Source organism: Castor canadensis, chromosome 1 (genome assembly GCF_047511655.1).
Source record: "Castor canadensis chromosome 1, mCasCan1.hap1v2, whole genome shotgun sequence".
Lineage (NCBI taxonomy): Eukaryota > Metazoa > Chordata > Mammalia > Rodentia > Castoridae > Castor > Castor canadensis.
Genome location: NC_133386.1, coordinates 123,226,694 through 123,252,090, shown reverse-complemented (window position 1 = coordinate 123,252,090; position 25,397 = coordinate 123,226,694). Strand labels below are relative to the sequence as shown.

Sequence of the window (25,397 nt, the reverse complement as noted above, 5' to 3'; positions counted from 1 at the left end):
AGGAAAATATTTTATTTTCAATTCTCTCTTGCCCAAGGCCCCATAGACATGCCATTATTTCTGCCATGAATATTCAGTCCCTACTCCATTACCAGGATAACTACCATACAGCCTTCAGGACAAGGACTGCTCTAATATAGGAGCTCAATAGGATTTTGAAAAGTAAAGAATATTTAATAAACCACACAGTATTATAATTATTTTCTTTTTCTTTCTTTTTTTATTCATATGTGCATACAATGTTTGGGTCATTTCTCTCCCCTTCCTCCCACCCCCTCCCTTACCCCCTACCCCCGCTCCCTCCTTTACCCCCCAACCCCTCACTACCAGGCAGAAACTATCTTGCCCTTATCTCTAATTTTGTTGAAGAGAGAGTATAAGCAGTAATAGGAAGGACCAAGGGTTTTTGCTAGTTGAGATAAGGATAGCTACACAGGGAGTTGACTGACATTGATTTCCTGTGCATGTGTGTTACCTTCTAAGTTAATTCTTCTCAAACTAACCTTTTCTCTAGTTCCTGGTCCCCTTCTCCTATTGGCCACAGTTGCTTTAAAGTGTCTGCTTTAGTTTCTCTGCGTTGAGGGCAACAAATGCTATCTAGTTTTTGAAGTGTCTTACCTATCCTCACACCTCCCTTGTGTGCTCAGGTTGTTCTTGTGGGCTTCATTGGGTTCTTTGGCACAGATTTGTTGGAGTCTGGATCCGAGTATCTGTTTTCTTCATTTCGCTCTGGTTCCTGTACTAATTTTTTGCTGTGGGGAAACTGGTTTCCCTCTTTTTTCCATCTTCCCATAATTGCCCTTGGTATTGTTACTATCCCTGTACTGTGTACAATTAAGTATTTTCTAGCTTGTAATAATAACAATGGTGATATTTAGAATGGAAGGGTGAGAGGAGAGGGAAAGCAAAGAAGGGAAAGAAAAAAGGGAAAAACAAAACAACAAAAAAAACAGTGTCAAAGAAATAAACAGGGAGAGATAGTATACTAATCAACAATAAGCTAAACAAGCATTAGAGAGACAGAGAGAGGATTAAAAAAAAATCCCCAAGTTCAAATGCAATAAAGTTTCAGTCTTAATAATTTTGGTGTTAGTCCCTCAGCCTTCAATCCTGCAGATGGTGTCTCAGAAGTAGTTCTGTCATTGTTTCATCAAAGTGGAAAAAAAAACCAAAAATACAAAACAAACAAAAAAACAAAACACAACAAAATATCCCAAGTTCAAATGCAATACAATTTCGATAAGTCTTTCAGCATGCCATTGTAGTTCAGTTGTGCTCTTATCAAAGGAAGAGCAAAAGAAAAAAGAAAAAAAAAAAGGGTCTGGAGACAGTTCTGTGAATGTCTGTCTGAGGCTGCAGCTCACCTTCCCACTACTGTCAGCCTGCTGTTGCTGGAGGCTTTATTCATTGCAGATCTCAGGAGTGAGCTTAACACTCACCTAGCCCCGCAGGCTTTGTTTATTTAGAGTTCTCCTGGGCATGACCACCACTGTTACAAGCTTTCCCCTTTCCAAGCACACTGGGGGAGGTGGCGCTACACCTGCCTTCTCTGGCCAGCTTGTTTATTTACAGTTCACGTGGGAAGTGGGCCTTCCCCCCTCTCCTGTGTTTTCCTCACACCGCTCATTTTACAAGCTTTCCTGCTCCAAGGTTTCTGGGTGGGGGCCGCCATTCCTGCCTTCTCTGACCAGCTTGTTTATTTACAGTTCCATGAGGGATTGCCCTCCACCCCTCTTCGGTGCTCAGGGCACCCCACCCTCTTTGCTATGTGTCTTTTGTTGTTGTTGTTGTTGTTGATTATTCAGTTAAGTTTTTTCCTATTTTTCCCTGGGTGTGGGTCTGTCTGTCCAGGGGGCTATGCTGATCTGGCCCGGGGTTGTTTGTGGGAGTACCGCATGCCACTGAGCTCACCTGGTGGTCTGCTTCTCTTGAGCTGGTAGAAGCTGGTGTCTGGCTGCGTGGGAGCCCTCCTGGTTTCTCCATTTGCTGTGGAGTGGGGATGCTATGCGTGGGCTGGGGGTGGGGAGGAGTTGGGGTTTTGCCTCTTCTAGGTGGTTTTTCCTGTAAGGTGTATCTCCAGTGTCACTCCAAGATTTTACCTTAGGAAGCACGCTTTCTGCTTCCTCCCTCTAGTTGCCATCTTGGAATCTCCCTATAATTATTTTCTTTGTACAAGCAGTGATAGTGTTTTCTGTCCTCACCCTAACAGGACCTGCCTTTTCCTATTGCTTTAAAAAGCCCAGCTTCTTCATGTCAATCAGCTCTTTCTGATGCTCACGCTCCATCTCTAAAGTGAAATTACCTGTTGTTTGCTTCTCACTCTTGGTGTTGTCTTTTCTTCACCTATCATCCTCATTTGAATCCATATTCCCATGATGATATTCTAGGTTCAGATCCTCTGATTGGCATTCTGATTTGAACTTAATGCAGTTTTACTCTCAGCATCTCCTCCAGAACATCATTTCTCATCTTCCCCATCTGGGGTTGTATAAACAGGAAATAAACAGTGCTTCCCTGTTGGCTCCTCTCTCAGATGAAGAAAGGGGTAGAGAAGTGTTCAAGCTAGTGTCAGGAATACCATAACCATTACACTGAATTGAAGATTTTAGAATAAGTTTTTTAAATGTCATCAATTTTACAGTGGAAGTCAATGTGGGAGTATTACTTAATCTAGAAAATCTGTTTCACATATATTCTGTGAATTTTTTTATATTTATATAACGTACCCCATTCAAAATGTCTTATAGAAGTTAAGAAATTGGTGGTGTGGATGGAGACTACATTAACAAGCTCAGGGAAGATTTGCATTTTATTCTATACAACTGTACTACAGATATTGTTTAAAGTGCATTTGTATGAATGTTTCCTGGCTTACAATTATGAGTCTACCTAGAACACTTGCAGTTTATGCCCTTTCCAGTCAATGTACAAACCTGCAATTTCTTTTTCTTATCATTTTACTGCCTCCCATAGGAGGTATTGAGGGACAATAAAAGAGAAAGGAATTAAACTTGCAGAAGGAATGCTTTCCAAAACATTTTCTAGCACTTGGCTCTCTGTTGAAAGTATGTAAGATGTGTGTGTGTGGGGGAGGGAATAAATATCCGATTGTTATACCTTGACTCTACAGTTTACCTCCAACTGTACTTGCCAAAAAGCTACTTAGTTGAATGCGTCCATTTGTACAACGACCCTAGTGACTCCCTCCTCCAACAGTTCTGTAGTTCTGGTCAATATTTTGGGAGCACCCAAATATAAGAATTAACATATAGATAATACTAATCTAAGTATTTTACTAATTCAACACTTTTAACTAACTTTATTTTCACAATAATCATATCTGGTAGATGTTATTACTATCCCAATTTAAAGAAAAGGAAACTTAACTTAGATATTAGAGCAGGTAAGTTTTTAATAATGAGTTCATAGATGTTAGTCAAATAAAGCAAGACAGTCCACACACATTGAACAGCATATATACAGTCAAGAAGGCATGATAGTGAGGTATATGTATCCTCCTGATCGCTGCCTCCTGAGTAGCTAGGATTACAGGTGTGAGCCACTAGCGCCCAGCTTGAATGTCTGGATTCTAAGACCTAAAAAAGGCCTTTTCTCAATCGACCTATGATGGGCATTTATATTCATGAGTTCCTCTCCCTTTGGCCTTTCCCCATCCCTGGATCTTCTAGGATAGGCAATCTAACTGCCTGTATAATCAGGAGCAATTGAGTGCAGGGCAGACCTTTGTCTGTGTAAGTAGAGGGCTGTTGAGGTAATGGGATGAGCACAGTGAGAAAGAGGACTTGAGTCTCAAGTCCTGCCACTTTGCAGCAATGCCACCCTGGGTAAATCAACCTACCTTTTCAATTCTCCTTACTTCACGAGAATGCAGGTGTTTCTCACCCTACCAACTTTAATGCACATATATTTGTAAATATTAATAAAGTTGTGCACAAATAAAAAGCACACACACAGGCCACCCTTTTCTACTCCAAGATGTCACTATTGCTCATTTGTGGCTTTTTTTTAGTCTGGGCCATCACATTACTCAATGGCTTATGACTTATTTGCTGTGTTTGTGCTTATTTCTGAGATACCTAAAAAACTGAGAACTCCATCATGTGATGATTTAACTTTAAATATTTCAGTAAATGTCAAGGCAATAGTAAAGTTTATTTTTCATAAATGTTCATGATTAGTAGTTATATAATGTCATTTTAGAATCAAAGAAATAGATCTTTAAAATATCCTAACTTATTTGATAGAAGGTCTTTGAAATAATAACTAGCTTAACTAATAAGGCTATCATAAAAAATAGCAGAAGTGCTTTGTAAAGTAAAACATATGATTAAAATATTATTTGCTGGTGTGTGTCTGCCACCTAACATAGTGGTTGACAAATTATTGTTCTTTAGGAAGTAAAAAGAGCCTAGAGGTAAAAACCACACATATCTATAATCCCTAGGACACAATATAAACAATGAAACTTTCAAAACCAGGGGTTTTCTTCATAGAATATTAGAAATGAGATAAGTCAATTTAAAACTCCTGCATGTGTGTGTGAAGAGCTTTTATCTTCTGTTTGTCTGTATCTCTAACTGCTAGGCTCCTGATATTGTGGCACACAATAACTGATAATCCTTCTCATGTTTTTTGGTGGTTGGTGATCAAATGTGCAAGATTGTTCAATCCATTTTTTTACACATTTTATTACCCTCATTTGTTTATTGAGGCACACCTTTTTAGATATAACGTCCTATGATTTTTGACTACCTTTTAAATTCATGTAACCACTGCAACAGTCAATAAAGATGGAGACACTTTACTCTTCCAAGTGCTCTCACATCTGTTTGTGATCCATCACCTCTTTTAATCCCCTAATCCCTGGTAACCACTGATCTGATTTCTGTTTCTAAAGTTTTCCCATTTCTATGTCATACAAATTGACTTATACAATAGGCAGCATGTTTTCTTTCAACTAAAATATTTCATGTGAAACTTAACCATACTGTATTAAAAACTCATTTGTCTAGCTTGCAGAGAACAATTCCATTGTGTAGCTGCACCAGTTACTCATTAATGACCAGTGGACATTTGGTTTGATTCTAGCTATGGATGATTACAGATAAAAGCTGTAAACACTTGTGTACAGATGTGAAGATTTATTTTTCATTTCTCTTGGATAAATGTCTAGAAATGTGCAAGTGGGTTTATGGTAAGTTTATTTCAAGTTTATAAGACACAGTCAAATCTTTCCAGGGAGGTTGAGTCATTTTGCATCCATCTCAGCAGTGTGTGTGAATTTTACTTGCTTCGCTTCCTCATCAACATTTGGTATTGTCATTTGTTGTTGCCCTTTTTGGTGAGTCATTCTAACAGGTCTGTAGGGACACTCATTGTGTTTTTAATTTCTTTTTACATTTTAATTCAAAATATTTCAATTTTTGAGACACCCCTCTGGAACCCCAGAATAATAATTTAGTTTTAAATGATGGCACTATTGCAAAATTTGTGAAAGGATTTGATAAATTCCTTCTTCCGGGACAATCTGTCACCGTTCCCATTTTAATGATTTAAGTTTTGTGTTCAGCATCCTTTATGCCATTACCGTTTTTCTCCACTAGATGGCAACTGCTCAATTGTTTGGAACCACCACATAGCTAAAACTAAGGAACTAGTTGTATAATAAAAGGATAGTCAGGCTATGAATTGCGAAGTGCTTTTCTGCACAATTGTAAGAGGAAGGAAAAAAAAAAAAGACAACACTTCATTGACTGCCAAGTTAGAGTTCATCATAGCCTAATGTGTGTGCTTCCTAAATAATTTCAATCTAAGTTTGGAACTACCAAATGTGAATGGAACTCAGGATATAAAAATACAAAACAAGGTGTCTTTGGGATGTAAATCAATGGCATGTGGTAAGCAAATACCTCGTAGCAAATATATTCAGAAATGCAACCTAGTTTCTTGAGACAGAATATACTTTGCAAGAATATGCTTGGAAATGTGTATTTTTATATGCTTTGAGATAGCAAGCAGATAGATTTTCTGGAATAGCTATAGATAAACTCAGACTTTCATTAAGATTTGTTTGTTGCCATTATTTTATTATCACATAGACCCTTCTCTAAGTTGATTTCATTTATTAACCAAATATTTACTAAGTCCCTATTATACCCAAGCTAATACTGAGAGGAAATACTAAGAGGACAAAGACCTAAATACTAAGGAATACCAAGAGGAAGAAGACCTAAAACATAATAGTAAAAATGATGTAATGATATTAATGGTTATGCTTTAATGTCAGGAAATATTCTAAGACACTTATAAACACTATTCTACTTACCAAATACTACCATAGTCTTATGAGCTATTTCATTTCTGTTTTGCCGAGGTGGAGACTAGGGCTCTGTGCTAAGTGGAGTAACTATAGTGGAGACATAAATGGTTTCAAGGACTAATTAGGCTTGAGAGTGTGCCTGAGATGTCTCCTGACAGTCTGCTTTAGCAGTCATGTGGCATGAAAGGAAACTAATATTTTCATGCCCTCAGTGTTGGACAACATTCAGCAGCTGAGAGCCTCCAAACCTTCCCATGCAGCTTTTGTGGTGATCACAGCAAAGGATAGGGATAAGGTAGAGAATAGGGCCCAAGCTAGGGGTTGGATGGATGCAAGACCCAGGATGCAAGGACATAACTGAAACAATACTGGGAGTAAGACAGAGCCTTCAAGCTCTAACCATGCTACAAGAAGATGTCAGGAATATCATCACCAGCCACCATTATCGTCTGTGGATATCAGTATGATTCCTAGCAATACAGACAAGGAATATATCTCTGGATACCAGAAGGGCTCCAAGGGTTACAGACACTCACATGTGGTCCAGGCACCATTACCATAAGGAATCATGAATTTTTCCCATCCCTCCATACCAAGTGCAGTGGATTAGGAAGACTATTAGGAGGGAAGAACAAATCTTAGAGAGGATATAGATAACTTACTTTACTATTAACCCATACGATATTACTTTAGATGTATCACCACACCTCTTTAAGGTCTTAGACTTTTGAGAGTCAAAAATGACTTCGAGGATCTATTAAATGTTATGGATATTCTTTCACACTGACTCCCCTCAGTTCCCCTTTACATTCTCCCACTAGCTCCACCCACATACACATTAACATGAATGGTTCAAAAAAATCACACAAATACCCACAGGGCTTAGAGAACAAGTAAGATTCAGTCATCAACTCCTTGAGGACCTGTGAATACCAAGTTAAGAAACTCCAGTGGTGGAAATAATGCTAGACTTGAGTTCTGACTAAGCCACTTGCCATCCATGTGACCTTGGATAAATCAACTGTTCTCTCTCATTCTCAGATTTCTCACTGTATCTTCTGAATGTCTATTAAATGTAGGAACAGAATAGGGATTGCTATATAATTTGTAAAAAAAAAAAAATCTGTATCTGCTATAAAATTTTCTATACAAAGTTCTATAAGTCTAGTCTTAGTCCTATGTGGTCCTATTTTGTTCTTTCAGATCTGTCATCAGTAGCTTTTAATTTTCCCCTTAGGAATTCTGTCCTTCTCTCTTCCCCCAGCATCACCATGCCTCTGAGTTAGTCCTCATCCCCCATCCCCCCAAAGAGGTGTTTCCGTACCACACTGTAGTACCCTGCTGTTTCAATTTCTCCTCTTTCCTACGTATGTAGTACACTATTCTAAACCCATTGCTTCTTCCTATTATTCTCCTAGTTCTAAAGCTTTTTATAAAAAAGGCAACTTGCTTTATCCTGTTCAACCAACTTTACCTGCTCAGGTCTGGTAAACTATATTTTCCCACTAAAAGGAAGCTCTCAGAGTGGGAAAAGGAGAGAAGACGGTAGTCCTTGGCTCAACCACTTACTAGCTGCTTCCATCTTGGGCAAAGCATTTATCTTTCGTATCAGGACCTCAGTTTCCTGTATCCCTTCCAGCTCTGATATTTTCTATCTTCACAATGTGTGCCTCTTAAGTGTTAATACATCCCCCTCTGAATCTTTGTGCTCTATATGAGCTTCTTCTCTAATGCATTTTTCCCAGAAAGGCATTTCCTTTTCTCCAAAGTTCAGCTTCTGCACTCTACCACTCATGAAATATTCCCAATACCTAAGCCTTATGAAAACAGTTGCCTTCTCTAAATTCTTGTAGCATCTAAATTGGGTACTAATCATTAAGAATATCTTCCTATGACATAATATTCTATCTTTAATAGGTGCTCACATACAATATCATATTGGAGCCCCTTGAAAACTCCATATGGCAATCACTGCTCCCATGCAAATTCAGAGAAGCCAAGTGACCAGCCTAAAACATTTCAGCTCTAAAACAACTAATCTGGGGCTAAAGTCAAAGGTTTCTGATTTCTATTTCAAGATTTTCCCTACATGTTTGAGATGTCACGTAGTTATCTGTGTCTATGTGTTTCACATGCACAGTTATGATTTAATTCAATAGACATGTATTAAGCACCCCCATATACAATGGGGAACAAGTGATATAAATGGCATTTTCTAACATAAACTCATAATTCTTTTGTGGGAATCCTTAATAAGTGTAAGGAATAGAACAAAAATGCTGACTTGGAGTCAGAAATACCTGGTGTGTGCTCACATCCATGCTGTCTCTGGAAAGTGCTAGGGTGGGATCTCTCTCTGTCTCTCTCTCTCTCTTTCTCAATCCCCCTCACTCTATTCTTTCTCCCTTTCTTACTTTCCTTGTAATTTATCAAAAATTTAAAATACCCAGAGTGTTTGTCCTGCAGTGCTTCTGACAGTCTGGATTATTAACTGTATTACTGCATATCGCCTATGAAATGGGAGCTAAATCTACAGATTTAGCCTGTGTTTCAGGTGAGATTCATTCATGGGTTGTGAAGTATTACTCCATCAGAAGTCACATGATGTCTAATTGTCTTTTTTATGGTATTGCTGCCACTGACAATATTTTCTAGATCCATTCACTGAAAATGGTGATATTCTATCATCCTTCCTAATTAATTAGGTAGAAGACTGTTATGAAGAAAGATATCCTTTCAACTGTTTGATTATCTTAAATTGCGGTTTGTATAGAACAGGATAAACATTTGATTCTTTCTCTTTATTTATCAGTTTTCCCAATAATAAATATATTCCCTAGCATCCTCCATAGCTTACAATGAGGTGATTTTTAAAAATAACATAATTTTGAAATGGCAGATTTAACACATGCAGTATATTTTCATCCATGATAATTATCATTCTTATTGATGCCACACTGCCTTATTTTGGCCAGTGGAAGGAAGTGGGCTTTTGAACCTTTTAACATGACACCATATCTTGGTAGACAAGTGTATTTGCTTTATGACATAACAAGATTTTCCAGGTTCATCTTGTGATTTTCCTACCCTAGACCGAAAAATCAGCCCTTATTTTGGAAGCAGATGCTTTTTTCAGGAGTCCCTGTTTCCTTTTATTAGGAAATAGAATTTAGAAAGCACACATAGGGCACTAGCAGTTTGTAACTGCTAAGCTATCACTGTTTCTAACCCTTGAGTGAAAAAAACTAGGAAATAATCTTTAATTTTAAAGAGAAAATATATCATCAGAATGACTCATTCTGAACTTAAAATTCAAATTTTACTTAGCTTTATCAATCTTACAAGAACTTGGATTTTTTTTTAATCACAGATCCAATGGTTACCTGCAGAACAAGTGATCTAACCTATAACTACTCTTAAGTCCTCAATTTTGTAACTGAAAAATGAGAATAATAAAACCAGTCTCCCACTGAGTGCTTAGAAAAAGATATTTGCTCTATCCTGACCGTAGAGAAAACACTGAAATACCATCAATCACTGATATCTGTGGAGCTCACCATTTGGTTTTATTATGTGTACGAGTGGAAATTGAAAGCCAAAAAGTTCTTAATTCCAAGCTGGGACATTCTAAAAGTTACCTAACACAGCTAGGAAGAACTACTATAAGCTTCTGATATAGAGTACTGAACTCTCATCCTTCTAGTCACACAAATACTGGCTTCCAGAATAAACCATCAATTCTGTTGTTGGCCTTCTTCATGTGGGTCTGAATGAAGCCCCGTGAGCCAGAGAGACTTCCTCCACACATATCCCCATAATCTGGGCTGCCTCCACAGAGCATTTTCACAGGTGCAGTGATAAGGCAGCTCTGCAAACGATCCTCACAAGAACTGCTGCATCCATAGAGTTAATCAGATTGTAAATCTCTCTGGGATACCACTTCCTATGTTAAAAAGACAGTCAAATCTCTCCTCTTTGGCCAGACTTTCCTTTAATTAGGGCCCAGGGGGCCAAGAAAAGTCTCTGAGGTAAGTCTTGACTCTGCTTTGGCTATCTGAAGAACAATGGTTTTGATGCAAAAGACATGGTTTCTAAAATCTGGATGTTTTAACTAGGAATACAAACTGATCTAATTAGAGAGTCTAGCACTGGGATGTTCAGTAATGAGATTTAAAAAAAAAAACACACAGGAGAAACAAAGATCTTGCACTAGGCCATAAATAGGCCCACACTTGCTCATGTCTCCAATCCCTGGAGCCGACTGGTCTTATCACAGCCCTGTGGTGAGCATTCCTCCAGGGGCTCTTCCACCTCCCTCTGCTGCTGCAGAAGTCCCTACTGCTTCCTTTCTCTCCTCCCTCCCTCACCCCAGTGCTTCAGATTCCCATGGTTGCCATTTCTTTTTTGACTTGTGGCCTACTCCAGCCAAAGCCAATAACTTGTTCAGTTCCTCTGTGCCTTTGCACATAGTGTCTTCTACAGCACAGGCTTCTCCTCGAAGTGGCCCTTCTTTCTAGACTTCCATTGCTTATCTACAAAGGTTTCTGAACCCCTCTTCTCCGTTGCATTTCTACTATGAGGAAGAAACACTCATTCCCTCTCTCTGACCTCTTTACCCAACACATACATCTATCACCTCACTTAGTAGGGTAACTTTGTGCCTATTTATGTATTTCCTCTATACTAATGTGAGTTATTTGAGTTATGGGAATTTGCCTAATTTATTTTTATGTCTCCAATTCCTATCTTAGCTCATGAGGACATTCATGAATATTTTAAGGTTGTTAATAATGACAGATATATCACAGAACATCCAGAAAACTAGAAGAGGTTCATTCAGAATTCTATGGGAATATTAAAGAAGAAACGACACCTGGCTGGCTCTATAAAATTCTACTGACTGACTTCTAGATCTCAGGTAAACCATATGAGGTAGACAGATAGGGAAGGCTAAAAACAATAGGCCAGGAATAATAGGGGCCTTTTCTCATCACACTTATCAGTATGTGGGTTCAGAAGTTCAGAGAGCAAAGATCTCCCATACAACCTGTGATTATAACATTACTTGGAACACAATAATCCAGCAATTACTTGGAAGATAATTGGTGGTCAAAAGCTACTTATAGAATAAATGCATACATAAATTAGGCATGCACCACTTTGAAAAATGTGTCTGTCATTGTGACCTAATGATATCAACCAAAGTAATAACATACATGCATACAGCCCTCAGTTTTTCTCCACATACTCTCATTTTTGTTGGCATTTTAGCTTCTTCATTTATATTTACTATTCTGGCACTCATTATATAATATGTTTTATGCATAAATTGTCTCACTCTACTGTTATTGTGTATTTATCATAAATATATATTTATAGGTATGTGTCACATGTTAAGTAATATAATTATAATTTGTCGATTTTCCCTCCTTCTGCCGTGAAAGGGAAAGTTGTTATTGTTTTGCTGAAAATTTTTGTTCTCTAATCATCCAGCACAATTCCAGAAACAGGCACATCACACAATAAAATATGTTAAATCAATGAATGAATACATGGACCAATTTTCTCAGAACTGAGCTGCCTAGGTTTCATCACTTTATGGTCACTTCCAAACCTAGTCACTGAGCAAATTCATGGTAACTCTGAGCAGCTCTGTATCTTGTGACCAGAACTTGAAAACAGTGCTATCAAATATAATTGTCTGAACTAGAATAAACTCAGCCCATGGCATGTCTACAAAATCACCCAGAAGCTGTAAGAGGTGGAACAGAGAAAGACATAAAGGAAATAATTAGGCTCAACTCCTTGCAAATCAATTCTCCACACGCTTGTTTCTGAACTCTCCTGGGAGGTGGAGCCTTTCCTGGAGATTGCTGGGGAGCGTGTTCCAGCTCAGCACCAAAAAATCTCCCACAAGCCCCACTTATGGGTCTTTAAAATCTGCTAAATAGCATCAAGGCAATGGTGGAGCAAACGTTTTAGGACAAGGCTGTATTGTAATCTCTTATCAAGAGTTCATTTCTAATTCAAAACCTTGAATGCCAAGAGTTCTTTTGCCTTGTGTTGTTTTTTTATTTTCCTATATGAAACTGTCTGGACTCCTATTATAAGATGAGCATGGTGATGTATGTGTCTAGACACATATGTGGGTGCACAGTGAGTGTGCTGTGTGTGTGTAAGATTGTGTATGGTGATGTATACAAATGTATGTACACACATGTCTGCATATGTGGTGAGTGTGTCATGTTAGTGTTGTCTTTACTTCCTACCTGAGGGTGTGCTGATGTGGATACAGTCCTGTTTCTGACTCTGTTGTCACAAGGGTGGAGACAGCTATGTCCTCTTAGCCAGCTCCTTTCATGATGGGGAAGGACCTCCATGTAGGACAAGGGCCTCAGGTGCACGAGCGTCCACTCTGTGGGGTTTCTTCCAGCCTTTGTCTTCCTCTTGGTTCCTGCCATGAGTGTCATCTTTGCCCAGGGTCCCTTTTACCTGGCCTCACTTGCAGGTCACCTGCACAGGTCACTGGCGGCAGGATCTGTAGGGATGGGAAGGGGTTGGTCATCTTATAGATGACCTCTGAGTTCTCAAATCCAGAGGAGGGGAATTTTAACACCCTTTCTTCTCCTTTGTACATTTTCCCCTTCTTTTTCAGTTTCACCTGTGAAACTATACTGTAAAGTGTTAAATCAAAAGGTTTCCAAGAAACACTCAAATGACTGTTCTCCTGCCCAGCCTTCTTACCCTATTCCTACACTCTTACTTTCGAACTTTGGTCACTAAATATTTTCTCTTATCTTTCTGTTTTAAAACAGTAACAGTAACAAAAAATATCAAAGAACCAGTGTCCAGGTGAATGTTGGATAATATTTGCTGTGCTTTATAAAAGCTTTCACACATCTTGTCTGAATCTCAAAGTACTTTGTAAGATAAATCGGATATAAAACATAGAGCCAATCAATACCTCAATCTGTTGAGGTAAATATACCACTACTGCCAAAGAAACAGACTTTACACTATGTGAAGCAGAAGCTGAAATTTTACAGAGCTGCATGTACAAAATTGAATAAGAGGGTAAGAACTGACATATAGTAACATAAAAGTTATAGACATTTCAGAAGAGGAGCACAGCTGGCTCCACCCTCACTCTTTCCTTCTCTCCTCTGTTTACATATATTTGCTGTAAATACAAATTTGTAGGTGTGTGTGCTCATTTTATTTTTTTAAAAATATACAATAGACATGTGAAAAGAATTTTAAAGATGGTGTTTCAAAATGTAGCAGAGTCTGAAATTTTAAATTAACTAGTTATACAATTTATGATTGGTTAGCTAGAAAATGCAAGCTATAAGAGTTTAAAGTATAAATTAATAAAATATTACTGTATTTTTGATGCTCTTTAAGACAACAAGCTAAGACAGAAATCATGTCCTTGTTTTTTAGATCAGAATACTGAGACTAGGAATGATGTAGCATGCCACAGAACTGGTAAGTAGATGGCCACGTCCCAGAAATCATGTCTTCTGACATATTCCCACCACCTTTAACAAACTATAATGGATTACTTTAATTAAAATACAGAAAGAAACACTTTTGACATCTTTTGCCGTCTGCATGGATTCAGTGTCATCTCTAGATGATATAAGTGCACTCAGCCAAGAAAAAGGTGGCAAAACAAGTTTCAACAATTTTATGCACAGAATGTTTTTACTGATATATTTACTAAACTATATAAAACTTTCCTAACTTGGATAAATCTAAGAATGGCATGTTTACAGAGATTACAAACTTTAAAAATAATAGAAAAATCCCTATTGAACATACGTGACTGCTCAGGAATATTTTTGTCACCACATGGGGGTGTAGTGTTCTTAATATGCACTTTGCAGGCATTCTGAGCAGCTCAGATGAGCAAGCCTGGGGAGTGGCAGAGAGCTGGAGTTCATGTGCAAAGACCAAGCAGTGTGTTTCAACGGCACTCAGCCCAAGGCTTGAGGACAGGAGCAAGTCTTAATTCATCCTCCAGGTTGTCTACAGTATGAAATTGTCTTCATGATATTAATTTGCCCAACTTGTTCAGTCTCAGAAAATACTTCACACTTAGTCTCAGCGGCTTGTGTGGGGCAGCCATGTTAGTACGTACCATGCTCCTTTCTCCAGTCTAGGAAGGTGATTAGAAAATTGCTTAATTAAGCAAAAGTCGCTTTTGTTGTTGGAATTACTGCAAGATAATTGACCATGATGGGAGCTGCGTCCCCCAGCTGAAAGCGAATCATGGGAGCCAAGGTCAATTATCTTTTATTAATGCCTGCAGTGAGAAGAATTATTGTGATTATCGTTAAGACATAACTATAAAATACTTAAAGTCTTAAATGGCCATACCTTTTAAAAGTACATTGTAGTGATCACAGAACTGATATGGTTTAATTAAAGTAAAACCACCACATTGAACACTCAGATCAGAAAGGTTTCTAATTGTGAATAAATTTCGTTCTTGAGGACACGCCGAAAGAGTTTCCCACATGTTCTGTTACATCGTCAAGTGCAGGAGGTTTGGCTTCTGCATCTGTACATAGCACATTTCTAAAAACTTGGCCGGTTGAAAACTTGCTCCTTGAGTTTATGTTGGTCAGTTTAGATGAGTCATTAACTCTTTCCATAACTTAGGTACCATTTAATATTTTAGGCACAGGGAAGGCATAGCTCAATTTTAGTACAAAAAACACGAATTTTGAAATCAGACAAATCTGAGCTGGAATCAACAGAATATTCAATTTACTATGTTCTAATTTGCAGTTTAACTGCATAATTTCTCTGAGTCTATAGATTCTCAAAGGAAATAAAAAGCAATTTAAATGAGACTATGGATAATTTTATAAAGGGAGACATGGGCATTTCTTTAATAAAGGGAATGAACAAGGAATAATAAGATACTCAGGGACACAAGAGCAGAAGCAAGAAGACTTTACTATCCCTATGGGTTAGGGCAAGGGAGAAGGAAGAGTGACATGGAGTCTGATAAAAGCTGGAGTCTTAGAAGTGTCAGATGGCAGGAACTAGAGGTATAGTGTGACCACTCACTGCCAGTACTATGGCAGGAAAGGAATACACTGGCTCTTTACTTCTCCTACCTTCTTATCTCTTGCGGGGTTCTCCCTTTGGCCAAACCTAACCAGACAACCAGAAACAAACCAGTAAAGAAGCCTGTGGTGTGACAGTGAATAATGGTCAGCCCCCTGGGAAAAGGGCAGAGATGAGCAGAGAATTTTTTCTGAGTTAGAAAGATGCAAGCAGAAAACTAGGTTAGTTTGTAGTGTCTCTTTCTTTGCTTGTGAATGGAGATATGAATGTATCTGTGGCCAAGAAAACTATAAAGATGAAATACAATATATACAAAATGCATAATTCAGTGCCCAATAATAGGTAGCAGTTAGCCACGAGTGACCAAAATATGCAAAGGGATCCTAAGGTGGAGGATTCTTCAAGGTCTCCAGTCCTCCATGGGGGTGGGGGGCAAGGATGTTAGATAACATCTCTCAAAATTAGCTCAACCAGACTTTGTTAAGATCACATAGCCAACCAAAGTCATGGGATGTCATAAGATATTTTTGAGTCACCCACCCACCTAAAGATTAACAAAAGGTTATACTCAAACACAATAGACTTTAACTTAACAAAACAAAGACCCAGCCCAGACCTTTAAACTATGTCCTTGGAATCAAGTGGACCCAATAATCATTTGTATATTGTAATTCTGTAAACCTATCTTAGCTTTGTGACACTGTTGCTTACCTATGACTTCAGTCCTGTAGGCTGGACCCTAGTGATAGGAATTTCTCATGGGCAATTTCAATAAATAGTCAGTAAAATCCCTAGAGATGACCAGCTTTCAGTCTATTGAAGCGTATTCTTTTCCTAATAAATTTTATTGTCATTTTCACTACCTTTCAAGTCTTACATGAAGTCTCTTGCCATACTCAAGAATCTAGATAACTGTGCTGATATATGGATCTTCACCAACACCCATCATATAGTAGAGAATCAATAAATAGTAGCTAGAGTTTATTTTATTTTTACTAGTGACTAATCAGTGTGAAAATGAGTCTATGTTTTCCATTAAAATCCAACAACCAACCAGTAAATTTACCCTTCAGGAAGATATTTTGTTTCTTCTTTAAAGGAATCAGTTTTGTTTTTATAAAAGGGAGACCATGAACATTAAAACACTAGAAAAGCAAGATACGTGATGTGTAAACCACAAGCTTACATGAACTTTGATAGGAGTCTTGCAAACACAGTCAGTTATATATTTCTGACCAGCAGAATCCTAGTCAGCACATGAGCAGCCATATCCAGACATAGAGTTCTAAACATTTTGGACCTTACACTTCAATGTTATCCTAGGGAGCATCTGAAATGCAGGTATGATTTCAAATAGGAAGTGAAAGTTTGACTTTTTGAGACTATGTATATGCCTTTAGCTTTACATTTAAAATTACGAGTAATCCCTTAAAATGTTGAAGTTTGGTAGCGTGATGTTGCTCCATAGATAATTTGTGTTGCACAGGTTCACTCTAATCACTCCATAAAGCAGTCCCCACCTTCCCAGGCATGCTCTGCCATATCCCCAGCTCTTATTGTCTTTAAGGCACACACCTTAATCTGAAGTCTTGCTTCTTGATGTCTTTGCCTATATATTCTTGGTATCCTCCATGAGAGCAGAGACCTAGGCTCTCTTATTCTAAGTTATATTTAGTATTTACAAGTACAGAGCCCAATTCTAACACTAAATAAGCACATACATACACAGAAACACATGCACACAAAAATAGTTTATGTGAGAATTAGAAGATATGATATCCTCAAACCATTTTGAAATGGATACTCAAATGGTAGCAATTACTATAGCTATTTTCATCATTATTGCTCTTATTATTATTGTTGCTTTCATTACTATTGTTCCTATTAAGAAGAATAAAGTGGTGAACTCATGATAAATATTATGGTGATGATGGATATTTTTACTCTTCAGATTGACCGAGTCTTTTATTATACATGCCTGTAAGTAGTACGAGCCTGGCAGTCTTTGTATTCAGCCTGTGACTACTGCCAACTTTATGTTTACAGTGGCACTGCCAGCCAGATTTTGTAGCTTGGAATATCTTTCAAATACTAGTGGCAATAATGTCCCAGATCTAAGGACAAAATGCCAAGTGCTACATGACAAGTGCTCAACAAATAATATTACATATTTCCACTCCAGGAAAATGAAGTCAAGATGCTTTTCTCAATTTCTTCTACTAAGTACAACTAAAATCCCTGGGTATTACATATAAGACAAACATGAATTGACTTTAAAAAGTGGGGAGAAGCAGAAAGACCAGCAAGAAACCTGGAGGTCTGAAGAATGATGTGGCAGTACATTCTCCAGGCCTTCTTTGTGTTTTATGTATTCCACAGTTGGAACTGAATAGCTCAGAAACATCACTAGATTCATGCAGAAGAGCCCTAACAGAAGCCTGCCCCCTCTCCCCAGAGGAACGCAAAAGGCACCCTAGAAAGACAAAGATTTTACATGATAACTGCACTCTTTCAGTCAAACACTGTGTAAGAATCTATGATCCTAAGCTGATCACAGCAGCCAAGGCCAAGTGGAAGCCTATACTTACACCCTTTCTGGTCTACAATGAGGTTCCCCAACCCTATTGCTGGACTAGTATCAGAAAAGACCTAGTAGGAAAGAAAATTGGACTTTCATCTACACTGGGCAGTAATAAGGCCATTCAACCACCATGGGAGACCATTTTGGAGTATCCTCTACTTTCGCATGTTGGCAATAAGACATCTCTCCCTCTCCTGGCTGGACTGGGATCAATGGAGCTCTTCTGTCAGACCTTTCACTACTGTCCAACAGTAACAAGCTCACATTCTCTCACCTCCATCCTTCATGGTGTAGGCAGAGGAGGGTACTTTCATCCCTCCTAGTCAGAGAGCTGCCAATAGCAGCCTAGTGGGAGGCTCCAATTCCCACTTCTATTTGCAATAATAAAAAGCCTTAACTTTCTAGGCCTCAGCAGAAGCTGAGTGAAAAACCTGGACTTTTATCTCTGCCTCACAATAATGAGGCAGCATCTACCTTCCCTCTCTACTGTCCCAAAAATTCACAGAATTCAATAGAAAATCACTCATCCTGTCAAGAACCAGGAAGAGCTAAAGCTGAAAGGAAAATGACAACCAATAGATGCCAGTACCAAGGTGACACTGAACATCATAAAAATGCTTGAAAGAGCAATTGCAAACAGGTGTGAAACAAATGAAAACATACAAAGTCTCAGCAAAGGAATAGAAAATCTCAATAAAAATATAGAAGATATGAAAAAGAATAAAAATTTTAGAACTGAAAATAAAATAAATGAAATTTGAAAACTCAATGCCTCAAGGTTCTGTGGGAATAGAAAAATATCTCTTTGTTTTTAGAGTTTTATGAAAGAACAAACAATGAGACACATGAGAAATCACTCAACAACACTTCCTATATGGCAAGAAAGAAAAGAAAGGAAGGGAGGGAGGGAAAGGAGGAGGAGGAAGGGGGTGGAAGTAAAAGAAGAAAGAAAGAAAGAGGGAAGGAAGAAGGGAAAGAAAGAAGGAAGGGAAGGACAGAGTGAAAGAAGGAAGGAAAGGAGGGAAGGAGGTAAGGGACAAAGGGAAAGAGGAAGGGAGGGAATGAAGGAGGGAGGGGAAGGAAGAAAGGGAGGAAGGGAAGGAGGAGAAGGAAGAAAGTGAAGGAGGAAAGGGAGAAGGGGAAGGAGGGAGGGAAAGAGGAAAGAAGGGAGGGAGGGAGAAAGGAAGGAAAGAAAATCCTAACCAAATTATCAATAAACAAATAGATTCAAGGAGCTGAGCAAAAATCAAGCAGAACAAATTGAAAGCAATCTACACCAAGACACATCATAATCAATCTTATGAAAATGAAAGCAAAGAAAAGAATTTGTGAAAGCAGCAATAGAGAAATGACACTTTGCCTACAAGGCAAAATCAATTTGAAGAAAAGCAGATATCTCATCAGAAATGCTTCTGGAGGCCATAAGAAAGCAACACAACATTTTTCAAGTGCATAAAGAAAAGCAGTAATAACTCAGGATATTATACCCAGGGAAAATATTGTTCAGAAATTAAAATAAAGACATTCTCAGATAGAGGAAATTAAGAGAATTTGTCACCAGCAGACCTGCTCTAAAACAATATCTAAAGGAAGTTTCTTAAACAGAATGGAAGTAATAAAAGGAAGTTTTGAACATCAAAAAGAGGAAGTACCAGAAAAAAGGAGGAGGATAAATAACATGATAAAACAAAAACATAAGTATATAGTATACTTTCCTTCTTCTCTTCAGCTTTCTAAACAATGTTTGATAGTGGAAATTTATAATCTGGTCTGATGTGGTTCTAAATTAATATAGATTAAATATTTAAGAAAGATATATACAAGGGTGAGTAAAGAGATAAATGAAGATAAGGTTTATTTCTCTCAAAGTGATAAAGGTCACTTCAGTAGACTGTGATATAAAATGTAATACTTAGATTATACCTAAGCAGGGATGGAGGATCAGGAGCTATACAAACAGACTCAAACACATTGTGGGTAAATCAAATGGAATTGTAAGAATTGTTCAAGTAACCTATAGGAAGGTAGAAGGGAAGGGAAGGAGAGAGGAAGGAAGGGAAAATAAGAGGAAAGGAATCAGAGAAATGAAAACATACGCAACAAGCAGAAAATAAAAAATAAACTGGCAGTGATGCATGGTACTTCTTCATACCTGCAATCCCAGTACTTGGGAGGTGAGACCTAAGCCAGCCTGGGCTACACAGTGAGACTTTGTCTCAACAAAAAGCTGATTTAATTCTAACTTATTAATAATTATAATAATGATCCAATTATATCAATTAAGAGTCAGAGATTATCCAGCATGGATTTAAAAATATATCCCAATCATATGCTGCCTATAAGAACACACTTCAAGAGCCAGGCATGGTGGGCATGGCTATAGTCCCAGCACTTGAGAATGAGGGGGATGGTGAGTACAGGGATAGCCTGAGCTACATAGCAAGCGCATATCTTAAAAAGAAAAAAAAAAAGGTATTTTAAAATAAGAAGCCACTTCAAGCATACCAATACAGGCAGGTTGATAGTAAAAGGATAGAAAAAGATATATCATGTAATATTATTATAAAAAACCAAGAATGTCTACATTAAGACCAGATAAAGCATACTTCAGAGAGGAAATAACTAGAAACAAGGTGACATTATATAGGGATGAAAGAATCAATCCACAAAAAAGACATTATAATCTTAAATGTATTTGCACCAAACAACAAAGCTATAAAGTATGTGAAGCAAAAATGGTACAACTGATAAGATAGACAAACCCACAGTTACAATTGGAGACTTTAACAGCCTTCTGCTAAACATTGATAGAATAAGTAGACAGAAAAGAAGCAGGGATATGGACGATTTGAACACCACTATCAACCAACCAGACTTAATTGACATTATAGACTATTCTACACAAAGGCTCATAGAACATATAGGTCACATCCTGGGCCATGAAACAAATCTCAACAAATATGAAAGAATTTAAATTATACAAGAAACTTTTCTCTGGCTGCATTGGAAAAAAACTAGAGATCAATAACAGAATGATTTTTTTTAAATCTCTAAATACTTAGAAAAAAAGACTTCTAAATAAGGTGTGGATAAGAGAAAGTCTTAATATAGAAAAAATTTAAATGCATTACAATGAAAAAAATACACAGTATATCAAAATTTATGGGACACAGTGAAAGTCATCCTAAAGGTAAATTTTAATGTGTTAATTTTAAAAATAGGAAAAGTTTCAAATAATCTATGGTCACACCTCCAGAATCTAGAAAAATCAATAGCAAAGGAAGCAGAAAGAAGGAAATAATAAAGATAAGAGTAGAACTTGATAAAATCCCAAACATAAAATCAATAGATAAATCAACGAAACAAGTAGCTGTTTGCAAAAATAATAAAATGAACAAACCTCTAGCAAGACTGACAAACCAAGGAAATGGAGCTACTATAACTGATCAATACTGGAAATGAAATAGGAATTAACACTGCATACTCTGAAGATATCAAAAGGATAATAAATGAATACCACAAACAGCTCTATACACATATTCCTTGAAAGACACAAACTGCCACAAGCAACCCAATATAAATTGATAAGTAACTCTATTATTATCAAGGAATTAAACTTATAAGAACATCTAAGGAGGAAGTCTCAAAGCCAAGGCCAATGCAGAGGTTTGTACCTGTAATTCAAGCTATTAGAGAAGTAGAGATAGGAGGATCATGGTTTAAGGCTAGTCTGGGCAAAATGCTAGCAAGACTTATCTCAAAAAACAAGCCAGGAGTGGTGACACACCTGTAACCCAAGGCATGAGGAAAGCAGAAGTAGGAGGATTGTGGTTTGAGACTAGACCTTGGCAAAAAAGTGTGAGACTCTATCTGAAAAATAACTAAAGTAAAAAGGACTGGTGGCATGGCTCAAGTGGTAGAGCACCTGCCTAGCAAGTATAAAGCCCTAATTCAATCCCCAGTTTGATGGAGGATGGGAGGCAGAAGAGGAGGAAAGGAGGTGGAGGAGGAAGAGGGGGAGGAGAAGAAGAAAAAGAAGTATTAGTAGATATCAACTCTAGGCCCAAATGGTTTCACTGGAAATTATGCAAAATATTCAAAAAAAAATTAAGAATTAAGACCTCTGTAAATCTCTTATAGAAAAGAGATGCAGAGGAAACATTTCTCAATTCATTTCTAATACACCAAAATACCTCCGATAAAGATAGTATAAGAAAGAAGGAAGAGAACTACAGATCAGTAGTACTCATGAGAACAAATACACAAAAAGCTTTAAATATTAGAGAAGAGAACTGAGTGGCATATAAAAGAATAAATACCATGACCAAATGAAGCATGTTCCAAGGACACAAGACTGGTGCAGTATTTGATAATCACTCAATGTGATCAACCATATAAAGGTGATCATGTGATTACAGGATTATATTAAGCAATTCAGAGAAAGTATTTGACAAAATTCAGCACTTGCTATTGATAGTCTCAAAAAGTAGAGGTAGAAAAAAATCTTCCTCAACTTGATAAAGAGCATCTATTTAAAAAAACTATACCTAACATTATATTTAAGGGCAGAAGACTGAATTACTTCCTTCTATGATTTTTTTTCGACAGCCTGAACTCAGAGCCTCCCACTTGCTAAGCAGGTACTCTACCGCTTGAGCCACGCCTCCAGCCCTTTTTTTCCCTTAGTTATTTTTCAAGTAGGGTCTGGAGTTTTTATCTTGGGTCAATCCCAAACCAGTGTCCTCCTACCTTCACCTCCTACATAGCTGGGTCCACAGGTACCCATCACCATACCCAAGATAATGGTTGAGATGGGTTCTCACAGCCTTTTTTACCAGGCCATTCAACCTCCCTCTATGATTGAGAACAAGGCAAGAATGTCCTTTCCACCACTGCTATTTGCTATAGCAATGGAAATGCTAGCCTTTTTTTTTTTTTTGCAATAAGGCAAGGAAAGAATCATAAGATCAATAAGAATGAAATAAACTGTCCTTATTTATTAATGACATGATTGTGTACAAAACTAAAAATTAAAACAATAACAAAAGCCCCAAGCAATCTCCAAAGAAAGAAGAAAACACCTCATAGAACCCATAAATAAATTTAAGCCCAACAGGGTCAGGATATAAAAGGTAAATTTTTTAATATATTTCCGTATATTAGCAATATGCATATCAAAACTAAAAATACAATCCCATGTACAATTATGGAAAATGATTTACACAGGAATCAATCTAAGTAAACACAATAACAATAATGGGACATGAATGTATATGGGGGTCTATCTGGGGTGATCAGGGGGAGGAGAGGGGAAGGGGGAAAGGAGAGGATACTGAAGGATGAAGAGATGCAAGTATGCTACAAATATTATAAAAGAAGACAGCATAATGAAACATGCCAAACACTGTTTAAATAGGAATATAATGGAGAGGGTGAACTGTTCAAGGTACCCTGTACACACAGAATTATCACAATGAAATCCCCTCATATTGTTAAGGTACGATGAAATTCAAAAGTACAAAAATTTAAAAGTCACAAATTCTTCTTTTAAGAGCTCAGGACCTAACAGGAGAGGCAGATTTTTTAAAACTATCAATTTTAAAACCATGTAAACATTTTATGATGGAGGTATGAATAGAGCAGTGAGAAAGACAGTGAGTAGGAAGCCTAACCTGGCCTACGATAGGGGCTCAAGAGAGGCCTGCCAAGCTAGAGGCCTGTTTCTGTTCCCACTGCTTCCCTAACTCCCTGTGCCAGACCTATCATAGTCTAAGGTACTTACTGATAAAAACATTTCAGACATCAAAGACAGAAATGACATGATCCGGGCAAATACAATTCTGCATGATACAGCAATGCTTCAAATAAATATATATTACATTGAGTTTAGTCATATAGTGATGAATAACAGAAATTTCATTAAATCTCAGGTTGTGAAAGAGACCCATGACTTGCAACTCCAGATGAATGGAAGACGATTATAAAATAGTGACACCAATTCAACTTTATAAGCTTGTAAATACACTCACACACAATGTTGCATCTTTATAGTCACATACTATGTAGACGGAAGCCTAAAATCAGGGAGGAGTCAACAACTTAGAAAGCAAAACCAGAGAATTGTACTTGATACTTTTGTGTGCACAATAAAATAAAAAAGCCTCAGATTGCTCAGCCTCCTATGCACAGATTGTACTCTTCACTAAAATGCTCAAATTAGTTATGCAAATTCTGTGCCTTGTGATGAGTTGCCACAGCAGTCAGCTTAAGTGCATATTTTCCATAGCAACCCAGGAATCTTTACCATACAGAGATCCAAGCAATTCCACAAGCAAGACGAAATAGAAATGTTGGCAGCATCCCTGAATCTTTCTTTAAAACTACATCACTTAGCATTGACTTTTAAATGCCACGGTCCCTGGGTGGTTCTCTTTTAGACTGTGTCAGCAACTCTTTCCTATTGAAAATGTAAACTCCTTGAGAACACATAACATTGATGATTTGGAAGCATGAAGGGGAGTTTTTCTCTGGAGAAGGGGTGAATCTCCGACAGTGCAGGACAATCACCAGGGGTTAAAGATGCTGAGTAGTGGAGTCTGAATGCAAGCTGCAAATGGAAGTTCCATATGGTGGGGAGATGTCTTTGTCATTTTCATTGGCTTGCTGTATAGTCACAACGTCTTGCCTCAGATTATAAGGCTGGTACCAAACTGAGCTGAAATTTTCCCTTTGCGTGTTATACTTTTGAGAGCAGCTATCCATTCAGTTATGTCAATCTCATGCTCGATATTTAATAGGAAGACTTTATCCTTAAAAGACTTCTAGACCCACGAACATATGTGTATACAGAGGAAAGGAATACATAAGAAGTAGGATTCCAGAAGCTTCATTCATTTATTTAAGGTTTAATCTTTATAATAAATTACACTTCGTATATATAAATACAGACTCAAGCACTGGTCCTGGTGTTGGGCTAGGTTTACTTATGTGTAACCTTACAGAGGCTGCCATTGTCTGTGCATTCGTGTGCTAGGCACTGTGCTACTTCTGCTGATCCATTGTAACAAACGCTCACAGCAATCCTTTGAGACATGGCACACTGTCTACATTTTCCAGATGAAATGACGACCAAGGCACAGAGATTAACTTCATCTCTCTCTCCCTCTCTCTCTCTCTCTCTCTCACACACACACACACACACACACACCCCACACAAACAAGTACTAAGACTGAAAGCTGTGTTTGTCTAAGGTCGTTCCACTAGTTTTTGCAACAAAAGGGAAAATGTAAAGAGAATAGAGCTAAGGGTCAGAAAAAAAGAGCCTGTTGTGGAGCCCAAAGCTACCCAGTAGATTCACTGATGATGTTTGAGAATACCAGGTAGAGGAGGAAGTG

The 25,397-nt window shown here is 37.8% G+C and overlaps 1 protein-coding gene across 11 annotated transcripts in view; it reads right to left on the bottom strand.

The window, feature by feature from the left end:
- Positions 1 to 25,397, bottom strand: part of Dlg2 (discs large MAGUK scaffold protein 2) — a 2,025,432-nt gene that overhangs the window by 1,156,083 nt on the left and 843,952 nt on the right. Inside the window, exon 1 of one of the 11 annotated variants that reach the window (XM_074081677.1) lies at positions 12,610 to 12,853. The exons of the other annotated variants lie outside the window; for them this stretch is intronic. Coding sequence (XP_073937778.1) covers positions 12,610 to 12,810 — 201 coding nt within the window. The 5' untranslated portion in view covers positions 12,811 to 12,853. Of the gene's footprint in view, positions 1 to 12,609; positions 12,854 to 25,397 lie in introns of those variants that run through there. 11 annotated transcript variants of the gene reach the window in all.